Raw genomic sequence first — 21,968 nt, 5'->3', positions numbered from 1 at the left:
CCGAAATGACCTAGCTTGTGTCGAGTTGACGTTAACACCCCTCTCTCTCTCTCTCTCTCTCTCTCTCTCTCTCGACTCAAGTACAGGGTCTAGAACTAAAAACAGTGGTGTGTGTGTGTGTGTGAGAGAGAGAGAGAGAGAGAGAGAGAGAGAGAGAGTTTAACGTCCACTCGACACAAACTAGATCATTTGGGGCTAACTTATGGTTTAATTTTATTTCAATAATTCGCTTGCGCGTAGCGGTCTTTAGCAGTCGGAGGAAACAGGAGGAGAAAACCCACGCGGGCCAAAGTAGGGGGCCCTGGCTAACACCTTATTTCTTGTTTCCCCAAATAAAAGTCCCGCTTTAAATGCCATCGACTAATTTAAATAGAAGTATAGACGATTAAAACATAAAACGTAGGTTAGATACCACCTTGGCCTTGATGTTTGTAGATAGAAACCAGATATCATTTAGGGAATATATCATCAAGTTAATTAAAGCAACTTATAAACACATTTTAGAAGTAACACACAACATTGTGTATCAACTATTTTATTCCAAGGCTTAGTTACATTCATTTCGTTAAACCTAACAAATTAGGATGCTCCCTTGTTATATTTATCACCAGACAGTCACTGGGGTGTAAAATAAAATCTATTCAATTAAGTCCACCTACCGTATTTATTTTCAAAAGGTAAATTAATCAATAAAATGTAATATGGACTTTAAATGGCCACGGGTTACGTTAGGGTTTATCAGTTATAACAATTTTGGAACAATCTACATTTGGTAAGACCACTGTGTTAGTGCAAGGTCTGAAATTCTATTTTTGGCGTATATCTATTCGAGAAATTGAAATGATTTGGGGAATTTCGTACATAAGAATGATTTGGGTAATTTGTGAAATCAAAATGATTTGGGTAATTTAAGAACTCAAAATGTGTTTGGATTATTTGAGAAATCAAAAGGATAATTTGAGAAATTAAAATGATTTGGGTAACTTGAGAAATCAAAATGTTGATGTGAAATGAATAGAATGCATTCTAAACTTTATATGGCTATAGGTTACATTAGGTATAAACTTAACAATTTTGGAACAATCTACATTTGGTATATAACAATACTTTATATAGATCTAAAGTCTAAAAGTCCATATTATCATTTACCGTGTATTTTTGTTTTAGAGAAATAAATATATCGATGTGAAATCAAAAGAACTCAATATTGACGACTAGATATGGCCATAAATTTAACAATTTTGAAGCAGTATAGTGTACGGTCTAAATATCTATATTTGTCAACACAAGATAGAATTTTATGGATACACAATTGCTGAGTTTAAAATACTAAGCGACGTTTCCACGAGGATACTCTCGTATTTATCAAGCAAATGATACAGGTGTGTGAATAGTATATTTGCCTACTATTCACATATCCATAAAATTGTACCTTGAGTTAATATGTTCAATTACTAAATGCCAATCAAAGAATCTATATTTGTCTTTTAGTCTGAAATATTGGATCTTTAACATTGCTCGAGCTCCCTATAGCGTCCTCATTCTGACTACGTGTGTAGTTTTACATCAAATGGTTAGTTAATGTTGACAAGAGAAGACAATTTAAAATGGCCTGTAGTCGCCATGTTGGAATATAGTGTAGGCGATATTGATATCCAAGTCAACCCACCATCAGCCGATCGAACGTAGGCCAGACCATGGTTAGAGATACCATACAAGATTCTGGTTATCATGTCCACGCCTAATACAACTGCTACCGATGCTGGCAACGCTGAAATAGACATTAATACAATTGATACTGGTAACGTTGACTGTAATAGACATTAATACAATTGATACTGGTGCTGGTGCCGCTGAAATATACATTAATACAACTGATACCGATTTTGGTGACGCTGAAATAGACATTAATACAATTGATACTGATACTGGTGACGCTGAAATAGACATTAATGCAATTGATACCGATACTGGTGCCACTGAAATAAGACATTAATACAATTGATACAGATACTGGTGACGCTGAAATAGGCATTAATACAATTGATAACGATGCTAGCAACGCTGAAATAGACCTTAATACAACTGATACTGGTGACACTGAAATAGACCTTAATACAATTGATACTGATACTGGTGACGCTGAAATAGGCATTAATACAATTGATAACGATGCTAGCAACGCTGAAATAGACATTAATACAACTGATACTGGTGACGCTGACATAGACCTTAATACAATTGATACCGATACTGGTGCCACTGAAATAGACATTAAAACAACTGCTACCGATGCTGGTGATGCTGAAATAGAAATTAGTACCATTGAATCTGATACTGGTGACGCTGAAATAGATATTAATACAGCTGCTACCGATCCCGTTAACGCTGAAATAGACATTAAAAGGGTTGATACGGATTCTGGTATCGCTGAAGCAGACATTTTGAATACAAAGGTATAGTTTTATAGATAATAAAACGACGAATTGGCGAGGATACTGTCGTCTTTATCAAAAACTGTCCCCGGTGGCACAAGCTTTCGCTTCCGAACATCCCTTCAGACCGCTCAGACGATAATCTTGTCTGTCTAGTGTAAAACAGAGTGTATTGGGTCCCGACCAACTTGTAACAAACGATCGAATTTCATTTCACTGATAATTCAGTTGAAGATGAAAAGTTGTTATATGAGACGATGAGAGGATATCTGACAATTCAAAAGAAGAATTGGCTGTCAGTAGATAAAAGATAACGAACAAATTAGAAAAAGTTCGTGCATTACCATGTTTTTATTAAGAACAGAATGAATAAAAACGGGGGAATGCACGGGATTTTTCTATTTTTCTCGTGTCCCTTATCTAGTGACAGCCAATTTTATTTTTGAATTGTGAGATATCTTCTCACCGTCCCATATAATAACTTTTCAACTTTAACGGAATTATCAGTGAAATGAAATTCGATCGTTTGTCTGTTATCGCTCGTTACTTCAGTCAGTTATATAGAAGGACAACTCGTGTTTGTCATGTTTGACGTCACTTCCCGTTTCTTCACGTGCTTGTTACAAGTCTCCCGTAGCAATGATCTCTGTGTTAAAATTATATTTGGAATGTATTTAACCAGTTTTATCACATATGTAATAATGACTGACACCAATTATGTCCTTTAAAGCCTATCGGCATTAAAACACAAATCTATATTTCGTTTCGTTTTTTATACTTTCGATGGCCTACACTTCTTGAAGATCTGACCGGTTGTAGTGGAAGGTCGCGTCAGAGTTCATACGAGTTGCTTTTGTCCATGTGACGTCAGACAGTGATTAATTAATCGGCGTTGACCATTCTAGTGGTTTACCCACAGTTCCGTGCATCATTGACTAATCCCTCATATCAACCAGAACGCAGGTTATTTAAAAGTTCTTACAAATTCTAGTGTGGTGAAGACAAGTAAAACGAAATTTTGAACTATTAAAACGAAATGAAATAGTGTCTGTGTTTTAATCTGATTGAGGCGGACCTACCTTGATCGGGTTGTCCATTATTAAACTGTCGATAACAGGATGTCTCCTTTCTTCCTGGTCTGTAATAGAAACATAAGAATGAATGCATTAATGAAATGAAGTTTTATGGCACGTCAGCTCCAACAGGGTTATATTGTGTCCATGGTGAACCAGCGGCTGCCAGGCAGGATACGCCCACATTTTCGAGAGATGGATAGAGAACAAGCTAAAAAGAAAGTGATTTTTCCTACAATCAAGGGCCATAATTCAGGAAATTACAATTCGATATGCGCAAATATCGAAAGGAACCGAGATCTTTGGGTTATAAACTTACATTTTAAGTTTCAACAAAATCGGATAAAAAATTGTGACCTCTATAGGGTCCACAACCTTGATATACCATATTTTTACGCTGTTTGAGAACGAGGGGCGGCCATTTTGTCTGTCAGTTTTGAGCCGATTTCCACGAAATTCGACCTCAGCCGGCCTTAGGGTGTAACGGTGATATAATAATATGTTTTTTTAAATGGGATAAACATTATGACCTCTATAGGGTCCACAAGCTAAAAACGTGATTTTTCGTACAATCAGGGGCCATAATTCCGGAAGTTACGTCCCGATATGCGCGAATATCGAAAGGAACTGAGATCTTTGGGTTATAAACTTACATTTCAAGTTTCAACAAAATAGAATAAAAATTGTGACCTCTAAAAACGCGATTTTTTCTTACAATCAGGGGCCATAATTCATTAAGTTACGGTCCGATATGCGCGAATATCGAAAGGAACCGAGATCTTTGGGTTATAAGCATACATTTCAAGTTTAAACCAAATCGGATAAAAATTGTGACCTCTACAGTGTTCACAAGCTAAAAACGTGATTATTCGTACAATCAAGGGCCATAATCCATATAGTTACAGTCCGATACATGCCAATATCGAAAGGAATCCAGATCTTAGGGTGATAAACCTATATTTGAAGTTTCGTTGAAATCGGATAAAAATTGTGACCTGTAGACTGTCCACAATTGTTTGTGGACGGACGGACGGACGGGCAGGGGCGACGACAATATACGTCCACGTGAAAATGTGGGCGTATAAAAATGAGACAGGCTAAATTATATCACAATCAATAAATTTATATGCACATGAAAACATATAAAAACATATATCACAGGGTTTATAATTACAAAATAGTTATAACTATGCATATATAAAAACAAATATCACAGGTTTTATAATGACAAAATAGTTATAACTATGCATATAAAAACATATATCACAGGGTTTTATGATTACAAAATAGTTATATAACTATGCATATAAAAACATATATCACAGGGTTTTATGATTACAAAATAGTTATATAACTATGCATATAAATATCTAAAATATATAAATGAAATGATGGATGTGGTGTATATAATTTAAATTTATAACAAAAGCCTGTCTCCTTGATCTAAACAAGTAGATCGTACTATGGACCAATAACAGACCATGTTGTTGGATGAAATTCAAACATCTAATTCACCAAATCGAGGATAAAGGGTTCAAAGAAGAAACGTGCCCATTTCCATGACGGAGCCGAAGAGCATCACCTCAAGAACAAGATGAGTAGCGGTTAGCGACCAGTCCCTGATTCAAAAATCTAGTGTCTTACATTATATAGAGAGAGAAATGGGGATTAACGTCCACTCGACACAAACTAGGTCATTTCGGGACTAACACATGATTCAATTTTATTTCAATAATTCGCTTGCGCGTAGGGTGTTTAGCAGTGGGAGGAAACCGGAGGACCCGGAGAAAATCCACGAGGTTGGACAGGTTACCCTACTCCTTGTCACGTGAAACCGGGGAATCGAAACCCGCCAGTTGACTCAATGACAGACCGTATGATACAGCGCAGCGCGCATGTGCTAACCATTCGGCCATCCCCCCCCCCCACACACACACACACACACTTACATTATAGACAAGGTTGGTCAAATAATTGGTGTAATGACTGGCAATGGTAAAAATGCCATCTAACATCTTTGAGATGCTTGCACTCAATCAAAATTAGAAATATGAAGGAGGGTCGATTGTTGTTAGTTACTACATGTACATAGCGCCTTTTTATTGGCTTGCGTTATATAGGTAAACGCATAAAATATTACAAATTGAAGGAAGGAATTTGAGTCCTGGTGACATAAGTGTCAAAGATGGAAAAGGAAGAATATATCTTTATTTCCTGGCTGATAATACAACTGGGTCAGTATTTTTGACACGAAATCTGGGTCAAAACCAATTACTAGATGTTATGCACGCGGTGAAGTATATGTATTGTTGTTCTTTCTGTATATCATATGTTTTTAATATTAAAATTTGATCTGGGTAAACATCAAACTGTCGATTCCGTGTGGGAGATCTCAGTATTGTATCAATGATCTAAATTAATCAGATTAACTCTATTTCACCTTAAGCAAAGAGTTTAAGCTAATTTAAGTTTAAAATAATTTTATTCGATCACAAGCTTGTACAGATATAATGCGTGGTCTGGTGGCATTTAGCGATCGAGCACAATAATGACAATTCAAACATTTATTGTACCTTTTAGTTTATCATGTTTGTCGAATGGTCGTTCTGTATAAAGAAATGAAATGAAATTGAGTCTGAGAGAGAGAGAGAAATGGTGTTTAACGTCCACTCGACACAAACTAGGTCATTTCGGGACTAACATGGTTTAATTTTATTTACATAATTCGCTTGCGCGTAGGGGTCTTTAGCAGTGGGAGGAAACTGGAGGCCCCGGAGACAACCCACGAGGTTGGACAGGCGACCCTACTCCTTGCCCCGTACAACCGGGGATTCGAAACCACGCCAGTCGACTCAATGACAGACTTTATGATAAATGAAATGAAATGGGGTTTAACGTCCTACTGTTCTGCTCCTAACCTGGGCTAATGAAGACGGGCATACGCCATACAGTGTGCTATGAGGGAAATTTTGCCCGGGCAGCGGCGCTACGACCTACTTTTATATCGAATTCCAACTGCCAAGGGATCTTTTACGTGCACGCCAATGTGTACACGGGACCTCGGTTTTTCGTCCCATCTGAACGACTAGACAGCTGTCCTTGTCAGGCCCTCCGTCCTGCATCACTGACAAGGGGAAACCACGCCGGAAAATCGCGATGAACTTTCTCGGCCAATGCAGGGATCGAACACCCGACCTCCAGGCTAGCGAGCCAGCGTCCTACCCACTGAACCAGTGTGGCTCCCTCTATATAAAGACACTTCAAACATTCATTGTACCTTTTAGTTCATTTATGCTTGCCGTCTTCATTAGTTCAACCGGAGCAGAACAGTAGGACGTGAAACCCCATTTCATTTCATTTCATTTTTGCTTGAAAACGATAAGAGAAGATTTGTCGAAATTTCTTTCTATATAAAGTTTATAAATGGTATATCTGATGACCTTACTGTACCTGTATTTGTGGAAAGCATCGCACACTATTGTCGATTCTTCAGAATCATCTAAATAACTGTAATAGTCGACAAACCCTGGAAAAACAAAACAACAATAACATATAGAAGTTTGTCTTCTTGGTTTCGACCCTGACGTTTAAAAACTAATAAAGATAACACTATTTTGATTTTTTTTATAGCAATAAACAACTAGGGTGTGTATGTGTGTGTGAAATAAAATAAAATAAAACCAAGTACGAACAATCCAAACCATAAGACAGAATTCGAAATCCTAAAAAACGTTAAAACGTATAGGCAAAATAGTGTATTCAAGCAAAATAGTGTAATCAGCAAATAGTTTATTTAACTCCGCGTCCACCAAAGTGATATCGCCGATATGATATCATCCAGGGATGAGCTTCCATGCTTTATCATGAAACGACTTTACATAACACTTGGCGCTGGCGTATTTATATCGTCGACAGAATGTTGAAAATTGTACAGATTTCTAAATACTGAAAGGGAGTAAGAGGGAGGCATAACAGTGTGCTAAAAGGAAAATTTTGCCAGGACAGCGGCACTACGTCCAACTTTTATATCGAATTATAGCTGCCAAGGGATCTTTTACCTGCACTCCAATGAGTACACGGGACCTCGGTTTTTCGTCCATTCCGAATGACTAGACAGCTGTCCATACCAGGCCCTCCCGTCCTGCGCCACTGACATGAGGAAACTTGAACGTACTTACCAGCAATGGTAGGTTCACACAACGTCAGAATATCACATGGTAAACAGATACCTGGGTTCCTCTCTCCACATTGACACGCTCCAGCATCACAACAACCACAGCTGGTCAGGGTAGAGTTGTGGATGCAGGAACAATTGGTCGAGTGAGTCCAGCTCAGTTTCTGAGCTGAAATATAATAATGAAAAGGAATAAGATTTAACATCTCGGTAACAGAACACTTTTTTCATTTTAAAATGGTAATTTTCATTTGTATGGTTTCATGCGCGATGCATGCGAGGGGGCGAATTTAGCCCGGGCAGTGGCGTTGCCGCCCACATTTTGTCAAATTCTAACTATTACGTACATGCCAGTGTGACTTTCGTCCGATCAGAACGACCATAAACACTTTTCTTGTCAGTCTCGGGGCGCTTTTATAACAAATAATCGTCAGAATCGGGCTCGAAGAATCTCGAGGGTTTTTCTCGCACCACGCTGGAATTTGAACATAGAAATGAACGAATCCCGCCACCACACTATTGTGAACAGTTATTAAATATTATACAAAATGAGCGAAAAGTTGAAATCAAGATAAATTATGGCAAATCGACTTCTCAACAGACAAAAAAAACAAATTGATTTCTAAACAGAAAATGGTATTATCGATCATAAAAGTCATACGCATTCCCTATATGAACTGAAAGGGGTTTTACGTCCAACATTTCTGCTCCATCCAGTCTAATGAAGAAGTACACAGATCCTATTCCGTTTTGTTTTCTATAGTTCAAAATTTCGTTTTACTTGTCTTTACTACACTAGAATCTGAAAGAGTTGTTATATAACCCGCGTTTTGGTTGATGTAAGGGATTAGCCAATGAAACGGTCTGTTACGGTGAGTTCTTGGTGTGCTGTACACGGAACTGCGGGTATTCCACTAGAAAAATCAACGCTGATTGCTTAATCAATTGTCTGACGCCATAGGTTCAAAAGCCGCTCGTATGACCCCTGACACGACCTTCCACTACAACAGGTCAGATCTCCATGTAGTAGAGGCCATCGAAAGTATAAAAAGTATAGGGAGAGGGGTTTTACATACGCTAAGCCTGTTCCCCAATCCCATTCAGACATCCTGAATAAAAATATTGTTTATAAAAAAAAAAGAAAGTATATAAAAAACAAAACGAAATATAGATCTGTATTTTAATCAGACTGACATGCGCCATGCAGAGTGGTATAAGGGGAATTTTGCCCTGACAGCGGCCAGGTGTGTCCACCTACTTTTCACCGAATTCCAACATGTACACCGGACTTGGGGGTTTAGTCTCACCTGACGACAAGACGATGTTCTTTGCAAGACTCTCCGCTCTGCGCCCGTATCATTGTGTAATTGACAGCACATTTGTCCGGTACGCTCTTTGTGTAACATACCTCACATTCGTTTTATTTCGTACTAGCCCAGTCGGTGCAGAACAGTAGGGTGTCAAAACCCCATTTCATTTATTTCGTACTGGCACACAGTTTGAAAGAGACTCACCACATCTTCTAGGTAGATCTAGTTTAACATATTGAAGCCCCGACCAGAATTCTACATCATTGACCCAGCGATCTGTGTACCCTATTTCAGCCATCACAACAAAATCTTCAGCTTGTTGCATAGCAACTGTTGACATGTCTATCTGTTCCACAACAGATGTATGCATCGGTGTACTAAACGTTATTCGTTCCACCTAATAATAAAACAACAAATAATAAGATTTAACAAATATATATATAGAGTGAAATGGGGTTTAACGTCCACTTGATACAAAGTAGGTCATTTCATGACTATCATATGGTTCAATTCTTTTTCAATATTTCGCGTGTCACGTACATGCGGGGTATCGAAACCACGCCACTTGACTGAATGAAAGACCTTTTTATCCAGCGCGAACGCGTTAACCATTGCCCCCCACCCCCCCGCAAAAAAAGAGATTTGCTTTTTGAATGGACTGAGGATCAATGTCTCGTCAATACAGGCTAACATATGTTAATTTTCATTTAAGTGGTTGGTGGGGCGGATTTCAGTGGTTGGTGGGACGGATTTCAGTGGTTGGTGGGACGGATTTCAGTGTAATAAAGGGAAGGGGATAGGTGACGCATTCAGTTATTCGTACGGTAGTATCTTAGTTCGCTTATCACGACGACGCTAGCATGCGTAGAAGAGGGTTAAGACCATGTACAATACAACGTTAACATCCATAAAGAGGGCCACGACAAAGTACAATTTTAGATTAGCGTCAGTAAAGAGGGCTATGACTAAATACAATATAAAATAAACGTCAGTTAAGTCTATCACGACCAAGTACACGATAAGGTTAACATCCATAAAGAGGGCCACAATTTTAGATTAGCGTCTGTAAAAAAGGACTATGACTAAATACACTATAAGGTTACATCCGTAAAAGGGGATCACGTGGCTAAGTGGGTAAGACGCTGGCTCGTTAGCCTGGAAGTCGGGTGTTCGATCCCTGCATTGGCCGAGAAAGTTCATCCAGATTTTCCGGCGTGGTTCCCCCTTGTAAGTGATGCAGGATGGAGGGCCTGGCAAGGACAGCTGTCTAGTCCTTCGGATGAGACGAAAAACCGAGGTCCCGTGTATACATTGGAATGCAAGTAAAAGATCCCTTGGCAGTTGGAATTCGATATAAGAGTAGGCGATAGTGCCGCTGCCCGGGCAAAATTTCCCTCATAGCACACTGTATGGCGTATGCCCGTCTTCATTAGCCCAGCATAGGAGCAGAACAGTAGGATGTTAAACCCCATTTCATTACATCCGTAAAGAGTACCACAACCAAGTACGATATAATATTAGTGTCCGTAAAGAGTTCCACGACCAAGCACAATATAAGGTTACATCCATAAAGAGGTGGGCACGAAGTACAAAATAAAGTTAGCATCTTTATAGAGAGCCATGACCAAATACAATATAAGGTTATCGTCTGAAAAAGGGGCCAAGACGAAGTACAAAATAATGTTAGCGTCCTTAAAGAGGGCCACGAAGAAGTACAATAATAAGTCTTTAATACGAATTTCTGCGTCTTTTCATGCATTGAGCTCATGACCCAGGGACAATGTAGGCGAACCAGGCAATAGTTTTCCGTGATATCAATCATTGTTGACTGCATAAATAGTTTACCTCATATGTTCGAACATTTCCTGAAGTATTCCACTTGCTTCTATAACCTTTGGCCAAACTCAAGGCATAAGAGACGTGTGTCATACTGTCCATGGCATACAGGAAGAGAGTTACATTATAGGCTGTAGCTGTTGAGGCGGAGGTATGTCTACCCACTATAGACACGGTTACATCGAACCTGATAAATAGAACAACAAACTTCAGTTGGTCATACCTTTAACCGTGCTCTATTCACATCCATAGTTGTGCGCGTGTATACATGTATTACAAAAGAAATCAACCTGCGCACACATTTTAGGCCTCATATACCGTCGCATCACTTCAAATATTTTGGTTTACACTGTACAAAGGGCCTACTGATCCATTTTTATTTGCCAATACTGTTTTATTGCGCATGGGAAAGGACCGTCTCAATATTATGTTGAAACAATTTCAAGTCAATCTGATTAAAACACAGATATTATTTCGATTGGCTTTTTTAAAGTTCAAAATTTTGTTTTACTTGTCTTTACACCACTAGGATCTGGAACAGTTGTTACATAACCCGCATCCTGGCTGATTAGCCAATGAAACGGTCTGTTACGGCGAGTTTTTGAAGTGAGGTACACAGAACTGTGGGTAACCCACTAGAAACATCAACGCTGATTGGTTAATCAAATGTCTAACGCCATAGGTTCAAAAGCCGCTCGTATGACCTCTGACGCGAAACGAAATATAGATCTGTACTTTAACCAGATTGATTTCATGCGTGCATGTGTACAAAACAATATTTTATTCACAGAAAAGGATTGAGGAACAGGCCAGGCCTATATTACCTCTTTCCTATATGATAGAAAATATATACAAAAAGACTATATAGCCATGTTATGATAAAATAAATCTAAATAGGATAAGTATAAAATGAACAAAAAAAAGGAGGAGGGGGGGGGGGGGCTATGTACATATTTACAATTTCAGATTTGCCATATTTATATGGCTACTGGATAACTTTTTTATTTAAACCTTCCGGAGATGTCTAGAAATCTATGGACTTGTTCAAAGATAATACTTGAAATAATAATATCGTCAGTGCCTTTTAATAATGTCTGTATTGAAATCACGTTTTGGGGTAACGTAAAAATTGAATGTTTACGTGCATCGGAATGTAGAGGACAGGTTAAAAGGTAATGTTCGGTATCTTCAAAATGTATACGAAATGTTTGACTCATCCAAGGTCATGTTTCTAACTCATTATGATGATGGCGTACGGCCAATGGAGAGATAGAACGATAAGACCCTGTTTCAGAGCTCTTACCTTTCCTGGTTAGGTATAACACACACTTGGTACATGTCTAATGACAGGACCGGTCTTCTATCACCAGGCTGGACACCGACTCCGATATCTGCTACAGTTTTAGACACCCAGATCATCGTCTTACCAAACATCACCCCGAGTCCGACATCCAGCTTACTTACGCTACTAATATCCGTAAAATCCTCCAAGCGACCTCTCACCTTAACGGCTATCTCAGACTCGTTATACACATCCTGGTCCGTTCGAGATACAGTCGGAAGCTGTATTATCCCAATGTCATTCTGGTAGGTCTCCGGAGTGGAACGGAAATACGGATAGGACGATGTCAGCGAATCTATATCGCTATCGCTGATTCCGTGTGTTGCGTTAGCTGAAATCCTCTGCATGGTAATGGTGACTTCTTTGGATGAATTATCGAACGGTGTCATTACAGTGACTTTCGGTGTAACCGTACCCTCGGTGAAAGTCATATAGACTTCATTCAGCAGGGGGTCTTGAAGGGTTAAGGAGCCGTTATGAGGAACTGGCCAGATCCTTAATGGCAGGGTGTAGACGTAGTCGGATACCAACTGGTCGGAGTACGAATCATTGTCAATGCTGAATTTCAGGTCGATGATGCCACGAACCAGTGATCCTGGTCCAGCTGCGTCTGAAAACAAATTAAGCTGATTATTTTGATAAATAACACTGTGTACAGTATACTCTTTTCCATTGACAAACCAATGAAGTGGGGTTTAACGTCCCACTTGTCTGCACCAACACGGCTAATAAAACGGCCCACTTTTCTGCACTAACACGGCCAATGAAGATTGGCATACACCATGTAGTATGCTTTGAGGGCAATTCTGCACAGATTCCAACTACCAGGGATTCTTTTACATGCACGCTAACATTTACACGTGACCTATTTTCGTGTCAAAAACCCGCCCTTCACCACTGACAAGGCCAAACCACGTTCGGAAATCTTTGAAGTTTCTTGATTTTACCAGGGACCTCCTGCTTTGTAATCTAGTGAGAAATGTGTACGTAATTTAGTCAATTAATTTCTTATATATAGTGATCTTGCTGTGCCAGCGAACTAGAATCTTTCCCGAACTGTCCAGTTTCTAGTGTTCGCAATCCCAAAAGGACACATTCCGTGTACGCCGGGAACTTTGGCCCCAAAACGCCCCCGCACCCTAGAAATTTAAAATGGTACCAACCTGAAACTACAGCTGTGAAGTTGCCGGTGAAATTCCAGGAGCTCTCCGGAAAGTCGTTGATCTTTATTTGATAAACTGATGACGTCCAGGCCAGTTCTTCCTGCAACAGGTACAAGAGAAAGGTTTAAAAGTCAATCAACTGGGGTCCACTGATGAATTTGGTCTAGGGCCTACAAGTAGGTAAACCCGGTCCTGTACATATGCATGGATCCGTCGGCCCTGCAATAATATATACTTCGCTCACAGTGAAAACCAAGCCCACAATAAAACAGAGAAAAACTTAACAATGAATACAAGAAAGACACAGTAGAAATATATTTCGACCGATCTAGTTGAGTGACGTCCAGACAAGAAGTGTTGACACCACAGTGTTGATACCACAACAAGTGTTGATACCACAACAAGTGTTGATACCACAACACGTATCGATACAACAAGTGTTAATACAGCAACATGTGCTGATACAGCAACTGTATACAATTATGGTGGGTGCTATTGTCGACCACACTCTGACCCACCCACCCACCCCACCCATTGTCTAACAACATCTGGAAATACGAATTAGGAGCGAATTGTACTGTAGTCAAGATGCCGGGTTTAACAAATTTACCGTAGTGGTAGAACCGTGAAGATAGGGTGAAAGAGTCGTGTTATCGCCGTCACTGGGTACAATATTCCATGCCATAGATACTTGAGATATTTCACTCTCAAACTGAAAAAAATAAAATAAATAACAGTTTTTTGAAACTTGAAGTCATGAAACAAAAGGAACTTGACCATTAGTAAGTGGAATAAAAAGGTTTTGGTAGTGAATATGCAGCTGAGTCACAGACCAGAGGGTACCGGGTTCGATATCGGTGTTAGCCGAAAAAGTTCCTTGGTATTTTTCAGGGTAGATTCATCTTGTTTGTTGCGGGGTTGGGTGGTCGAATGGTTAACGCGTACGCGTTTGATCATAAGGTCTGTCATTGAGTCTGTCATTTTGTTTGAAAACTCCAACGAGCGTAATATGTACGTGGACCGGGATTGGATGCTAAAGACGAAGAAGTTGTTACCTGTAGAGAATCGCCGTGTATATTGATGGTGAGGTTGGTTGTATTCATGGATGTAAATGCTATATTGAAGGTGAAATCAACTCTATCCTTCACGCCATATTGGTATCCACTATCAATCATCGTTAAATATCCTTCACAGGTGAAATCTGAAGGAAAGACGATAGAGGATGTTTCGTTTGTTCGTTTGTGGAGCTTAACACCCGCTTCCATCGTGGGTGATGTCGCGGCTGGAGTCCATCGCTAGAGTTTGAACTGGAGGGTGAACAAGAAAATTCATCGTCTCCATTTCCTTGATGAAAATCGCAGTCTTGGCCTTTTGGGATGTATAGCGTCTAATGGAGTATTCAGGCCCAGTGAGGTTGTTTTTCAGCTCTAGATACTTAGTATCATCCTGGGTCACTAAACAGGGAGTCTAAGGGTCGATCCCGGTGTTGACCGAGAACGTTTCTCGGTAGGTATTTTCCAGCCTAGTTTCCCTTTGTCATTAGAGCAGGTCGGAAATCTTCGTAAGGCAAAGATTGCCAGTCTGTCGGATGGGACAACAAACCAAGGTCCACACGTGTGCTGATTGGAGTGTGTATAAAAGAACCATTGTCAGTTGGAATTCGATGAAGCACTGCTGTCGTCCGGAAAAGTTCATTGGGATTTTCCGTTGTGGTTTTCAGCATGTCCGTGATGCGTGACGTGGAGGGGGGGGGGTCTGACAAGAACAGCTGTCTAGTCGTTCGGATAATACGAAAAAACGAGGCCCGGTGTACACATTGGCGTGCACGTAAAAGATCCCTTGGCTGTTGGAATTCGATATAGGAGTAGGGCGTAGCGCCGTTGTCCGGGCAAATTTGCGTCATAGCACACTGTATGGCGTATGCCCGTCTTAAACAGCCCAGTCGGAGCAGAACAGTAGGACGTTAACAATATTTTATTTCGTCCGATAAAATAGCACATGGTCCATGGCCAGCTTCATTTCTGTTGACAAAAATTAGGTAAGTGATCCCTTATCATTGTAGCCCATTCAGGGTGCTCGGGTTTGATTGACAAAGGTCATGAGGCTATAGCTTCCAAGGTGCAAGTTGGCTAAGGAATGAAAGAATGAAATGGATTTTTATAGCACGTCAGCTTCCACCGGGATATATTGCACCAAAAGTTGACGAAGCACGAAATGCAGAAGTACAACAAAAATGTACATGCTATCATGCTATATTCAAATGACAATCTCCAGTCAAAATTCAAAACCTAGTAACTCACTTTTTTTTTTATCAAAATTGAGTTAGGACCAATTTTGTAGTTACTAGGGTATGTGCTTCCTGTTATTGTACAAGATATTCCAATCGTTTGATTTTGTAAGCAGCTACACCCATGACACAACCTAGCAACTTCCTTCATTTGCCTAGTATGCCACAGAAAACCTAGTAACTCAATAGTCAAATCAATGCATAAGCTGGGGTTTAATATTCATCCATTACGTTTTCCTTTGTTTTCTCAAAATAAGATAAACGTGAGTTACTAGGTGTTGTCTTTTGACGGGAGCAGTGGTGTCAGATGCTTGTATAAAATCGTAAACAATCTAACCTGTAGAACATTTCCAAATTTTGGTGACATATGCCATATCTCGTTCTGGAAATGAATGACAATTTGAATTCGAAGGGGTTCTCAATATGACTGGTTCAGTAATTCCAGCAAGTTTGTAAACAAAATCCGACGGGAGCAATGCGGTAAATCTCTTACCAGTAGAGCATTGGCAGCTTTAGAAGAGATCATTTCACACACAGTTTGAAAACAGTTCTCAAAAACTGTTTGTAAGTTTTCGGTGACATATCGAGTTGCGACTTCATATATCCACAGGGTACCACCTTAGAGGAAAAGCTAAATAATCCAAGAAAGTTTGAATCAAACAAGTATGGAAAGCTGTGACATGCAGAACGTTTACATGGGTTTAGTCTTCATTAGCCCAGTTGCTGCAGAATAGTGGGACTTTAAGTCCCATTTCATTTCATTTCCAATTAGTTTATAGGTTTCAGTGACAGGACCAGTACCTCTGCGAAATAAAATCGTTGAGCGACTCTGGATTTCTATATGGTAGATCCTTATGACTCAACGAACCTCCACCAGCAAGTTCAAAATTAAAACAATACAAAACTCCAGATCTGTAGTATCTCTACACTGCTTGTGAACGGACGGACAGGGGTGGCGACCATATACTCTCACATGAAATGAGTGCTTATAAAAATTGGCCTACCTGTTGACTCATGCTGGCGCGTCACCACGAAAAACATCCAAAGCAGCACCAAGATCCGTAATTTCAAGTTCTTCATGTTTACCCCAGCAGTTTAATTTGGGTTTATGTGGAGCAGCATCCACACCTTCTGGACACTCTGCTGACTTTTCGACATTTCATTAACTTAACGGTAAATTTGAACAGTCTTCTCAGAAACACTCGGATACTCATGATATAAAAACCTATTTAACATCAAATTCAGTCATTCTGTACCTCACGAAACGAAACTAATAGTAGTTTTGTCTTATTTCAACGACCGGCACATTCGATTTTCACCAGTAATGAAAAGGGCTGAAAATCTGACGGACGAATTCGTTAGCAGGTGTTTATACAAGTACATCAAAATCCTTTAAAATATCCGTGAGGTCTCTTCTAAAAAACATAAATAGAAAACAAAGCTTTGCAGATAACAATCACCCGCAACTTTAAAGGACAATATTGGTGTCAGTCATTATCACATATGTGATAGAACTGGTTAAACACGTTCCAGATATAATTCTAACACAGAGATCATTGCTACGATAGATGCGTAATAAAGGTTTCACCAATCGGAAGTGACGAACGCAAAAGGAAAACATGAGTTACCCCTCTATATAACTGACTGAAGTGACGAGTGATAACAGATACCCGGGCGAATTTCTGCTTATACTAATAATTCCTCCAAAGACCAAAAGTTGTTATATGAGACTGTAAGAGGATATCTGACAATTCAATAAAGTAATTGAATATCATTAGACTATTTCTATTTTTCTCGTGTTCTCTTATCTAATGATATTCAATTACTTTATTGAATTGTCAGATATCCTGTTGTTGAAACCATTATTACGCAGTTACATATGTGATAATGACTGACACCAATATTGTCCTTTAATAGAGCACTATTTCAATGCTTAGTATTTTTTTGTCGTTATCCATACTATTATTGCTTAACCGTGTGCTCGATAACGACAAGAGAATATTTGTTGAAACATATTTTCCGGTGTGGTTTCTTCTTGACAGTGTCTAGTCCTTCGGATTGTGACCAAAAACCGAGGTCCGGTGTACACGTTGGCGTGCACGCACAAGAACCCTGAATATTTTGAATTCGACGAAGATCATGTGGAAATTCCACTGTTAAGGTCACATTTGATTTCTGAAACGTTGCACTATTACAGTTTCTGGTGGTGATTGTTATCCATAAAGTTGTATTTTGTATTTTTTCCTATCACTTTATGCCATACAAACAGTTCACCGATAAAAATGTTTATGATTCTGGATAAGCATTAATAACAAATTTTAGAAATATAGCTCACAATATCTTATTCCTTTTGTTGGTTTTAAAGAAGCGTTGGTTTTGCTTGTTCTGAATTGCGCATTGACATGTCTTTGTCACATTGTAAACACAAAATACAATTTCAAGACTAATATGAAACGCGACATTCCATAAAGATCAATGCCTCCAAAATGACTGACCTTCTTGCGGATTATATTCACGCCACAACCAAAGTCATATTTTCATCGAGCTGTCAATTTTTTTTTTATTGTGTGCTTTGCAAGAAAAACAAAACATCGTTACTACTCATTCATCGATTTGAATCGATTTGGATCGATGAATCATTGGAAATTGCTGTAACATCAAGTCGTAACGACTTCCTTTTAAACCTGACTTGAATACAAATCACCCATTAATGCTGTGGTTGTTCACCTCACGTTGCGCATTCTGAAGCAAAAATCATCAATATTTCTCTCCACTTTCGTTTGTGTTTTACTTCCGATACTAATCCAAAACACATCAATGGTATTTTTTTTTTTTTTTTTTAGTTTTCATTTCCCTCACAATTTTCTGTTCCGATATTGCTATGAATAGTTCCGATAAACACAAAAATGGCAATCTAATCCTAACCCAAACCAACCCTAACCCAATAGGCACCCATATTGCTATGATTAGTTCAGACAAACACAATAGGTCAATCCAACCCTAACCCTAACCCAATCCAACCGAACTCCAACCCAATGGGAACCTAATTCCTAAGTTATGATTTTAAAGTTTGTACTTGGGGAAAAATACAATAGCTATTCACCCCTAAACATCCCCATTCTATTTTAAAGCAATGTGGTCCCTTGTATAGGGGCCCCGAAGCGTAGGCCTAATCAGTTTCACAGATCCGGCCCTTCGTCCTGTCCCGCTACTAACGCCGGGATCGAACACCGGATCTCCAGGTTGGGCCAGGGCCAGACTCACTGTTGCACTATCGATTAAGACGCGTAAAGATGACGGTGTGAAATCTATAGAAACTCTAATTGATCGTTTTGGATAATGGTTGGACCAAAATATTTGTTCATAAAAGCATATTGTATTTTTGCCTATGTTTCGTCTGAACTCGTTATTGGACTTTTGGTGTGGTGTGTTCGAGCTTTATTCTTATCATTCAGAAGCTGGTTTCCCCTTGTCAGTGTGGTGCAAGACAAGGTGGTGTTGTCCGTCGTATGGAACAAAAAAGAGGACCATGTGGCGTGATATATCTTTGACAGTTTGAATTCGACGAAAGAGTAGGTGGAACGCCGCTGTTCGGGGAACATTTCCTTCATAGCCAATTCATTTGCCTATTGGTGCAGAAAAGTATGAAGTTAAACCAAGAGACAGAGGAGGGTGGGGGTGGAAATTAATTTATTTGACATTTGAAATTATCGGTCCTTCAATAGAAGGCCTGATCTCGTTTTAACCCCGTACATCTTGGCTAGATGAACATGACTAATCACGGACAAATAAATTGAAATAAAATGGGGTTTAACGTCCTACTGTTCTGCTCCGACTGGGCTAATGAAGACGGGCATACGCCATACAGTGTGCTATGAGGTAAATTTTGCCCGGGCAGCTAAGGGATCTTTTATGTACACGCCAATGTGTACACGGGACCTCTTTTTGTTCCATCCGAACGACTATACGTTGTCCCTTGCCAGGCCCTTTGTGTCACAGGGGCGTGCTGGCAGGGAGTTTAGGAGGACTGTGTCCTCCCAGGCCCCCATTAAACAATAAGTCCACCCGTATAAGCGGGCCCCCCTGAGAGCTCTAATTTTCATTAGCATTATATTAAGCAGACCTGTCATGAGTGTCTTGTGTAGTACAGTAGTATGTCTTATAGTCAAAATAGCAGCATAAATTTGGAAAATATGATACCTAGATTTCTCCCAGAAGTCCTTGCAAAACGCGTTTCCCGTTATCAAATTTCAAAAATTTTCTCCCCCAGACCCCCTTACCAGCGTCGCACCTTCGGCGCGCGGGTCGCCCCTGTTGTGTCATACACCACTGACAAGGGGGAACCACACCGGAAAATCCCAATGAATCTCGTGGCATTTCTTCGGGTCCTCCGGTTTACTCCCACTGCTTAAAACCCCTACGCGCAAGCGAATTATTGAAATAAGATCGAACCAGATGTTAGTCCCGAAATGACATAGATTGTGTCGAGTGGGCGTTAAATCCCATCGCTCTCTCTCTCTCTCTTTCTCTCTCTCGCCAAAGTATTGGAAAAAATGACCGACAAGGGACAAATCCAAAATTATAAAAGATTTCATAAAACAAATAACAAAATTATGGCGTACATACCAGTCTTCATTATTTCATTAAGCTAGTTGGGGCAAAATTGCAGAATTTATTTTAATAAGTTAGATTTCTAATTTTTAACCAGCTGAAAATAACCTGCAACGTCACCTGTAATATCATATTTAAATAATTTATCTCAGATTAAAATGACATTAGACATTAGAGGCTATTCTTTAATTTAACAGGTTCTTTGTCCCATATATATCATGTCGTTGGCTTTCCATGTGTCAAGCTGGTTTCTGCACGCTTTGCACGTGCTTTGGTGGAGTAGTCTCCCTTTCACCACACATGGGATCCAGAAAATGAAAGCGGTTTCAAAGTAAACTGGAGATTCTTTCTTGAAGCTTATTCGTTACAGATTATACATGTGGTGGAAAAACATTTGTAGTAATTAGAATATGATTTTAACGTGCTAATGAAGAAATAAATATTATTTGGATATTTGTGTGTATCCCAATAAAAGTTCCTGAGCAAATGAATGACTTTTTGGAAAATTTGTTGAATGTCGACTGGATGAATTTTGGTAAGTATTTGTTCAATTTCTATCGGAACTTCTTTACAAAATTGTGTTTGGTAATAAGTAAGTAAATTTATTGCATAAAAACCCCCACAAAGAGCAGCATACAATTACAAAAATTACAATAATACAACAAATATACATGTAACAAATAAACGAACGTAGGGGAACCAGGATACCGCTTTATAAACAAAAACAACCCAGATACAAGTGCTCCTTTTAAATCCATCTTCTGCCCCCCCCCCCTTCTCCTCCTAATATTTCATAAACATCAATGCGAGAGATACATAAAAATGGGCTACTTCTTCTGACTGGACTACGAGTACAAAATTACCCCCCCCCCCCATATCCTCCACCCTTTACCCCATCACAGGAACATTTTTATTGAAATATATATATGTGCTATTAAAAGGCTTAAAGATACAGTATGTAAGATTTAGATAAAGAGCTGTTCATTCTTGCTATAATAGTTTGAAAATAGATAATGGAAAATGAATATATTGAAAATTTTAGTCAAATTATTTTTGACTAAATGAAGTTTTTACAAGAACTAGCCAAAATAGTCATGATTATCAAGTGCAATTGCCATTATAATAACGAAATATTGATTTTCTGCTGTGAGTTGCGTACATATTAACGTTTAACGAAGATATGCCGGACATTGTCAAATCCACTTAATATCTCGGCCATCCGATGATTTAGAGAGTTAATTATGGGCTTGTCAAGTGAATAATAAATGTCTTCAATAATAACATATAACCAGGTGTCAGCGACTGCCATTTAATTTGGTCTGCTTACTTATGATACATTATGGGAGGTTAGATAAAGAGCTGGCAGTTCTCACTATAATAGTTAAAAACTAGATAATGTAAAGGGAATTTACTGAAAATTTTAGTCAAATTGTTCACTCTGAACCGAGAATTTAGCAACTGAATTTTCAGCCTAGCCTCGATCATCATTACTAATGTCTTTACGATATAAAATATAGTCTCGCTTATCCATTTAATGATTAAATTATGAATGAATATCGGAACCTCATCCAATAAACATCGCAGGCTAGCGATGCCGTCTAGAGTTGATTATGGTCTGGATAAGTTAATTAATGTCTAATTAATAATTTAGATAACATTTCAGGCCTAAAGAAAGACCTGCAATTGGCAGATTTAGCTCTTGCATAATGTATGTTTATTTCAACGGCGAAACTAATT

At 39.1% G+C, this 21,968-nt stretch overlaps 1 protein-coding gene across 1 annotated transcript; it reads right to left on the bottom strand.

Annotated features, from left to right (window-relative positions):
- Positions 1–519: 519 nt before the first annotated feature.
- Positions 520–18,119, bottom strand: LOC126827531 (uncharacterized). Its single transcript, XM_050556985.2, has 12 exons — positions 17,956–18,119; positions 16,625–17,035; positions 14,389–14,534; positions 13,944–14,045; positions 13,334–13,433; positions 12,132–12,780; positions 10,838–11,015; positions 9,197–9,389; positions 7,687–7,851; positions 6,959–7,034; positions 3,515–3,573; positions 520–1,771 (listed from the first exon to the last, which is right to left on the bottom strand). The coding sequence occupies exons 2-12, from the start codon at positions 16,698–16,700 to the stop codon at positions 1,575–1,577; spliced, it is 1,941 nt and encodes a 646-aa protein (XP_050412942.2). The 5' UTR covers positions 16,701–17,035; positions 17,956–18,119; the 3' UTR covers positions 520–1,574.
- Between the last annotated feature and the right edge of the window lie 3,849 nt (positions 18,120–21,968).

The sequence above is a fragment of the Patella vulgata genome, chromosome 7 (genome assembly GCF_932274485.2).
Source record: "Patella vulgata chromosome 7, xgPatVulg1.2, whole genome shotgun sequence".
Classification (NCBI taxonomy): Eukaryota; Metazoa; Mollusca; class Gastropoda; family Patellidae; genus Patella; species Patella vulgata.
This window is presented reverse-complemented; position numbering and strand designations above follow the sequence as displayed.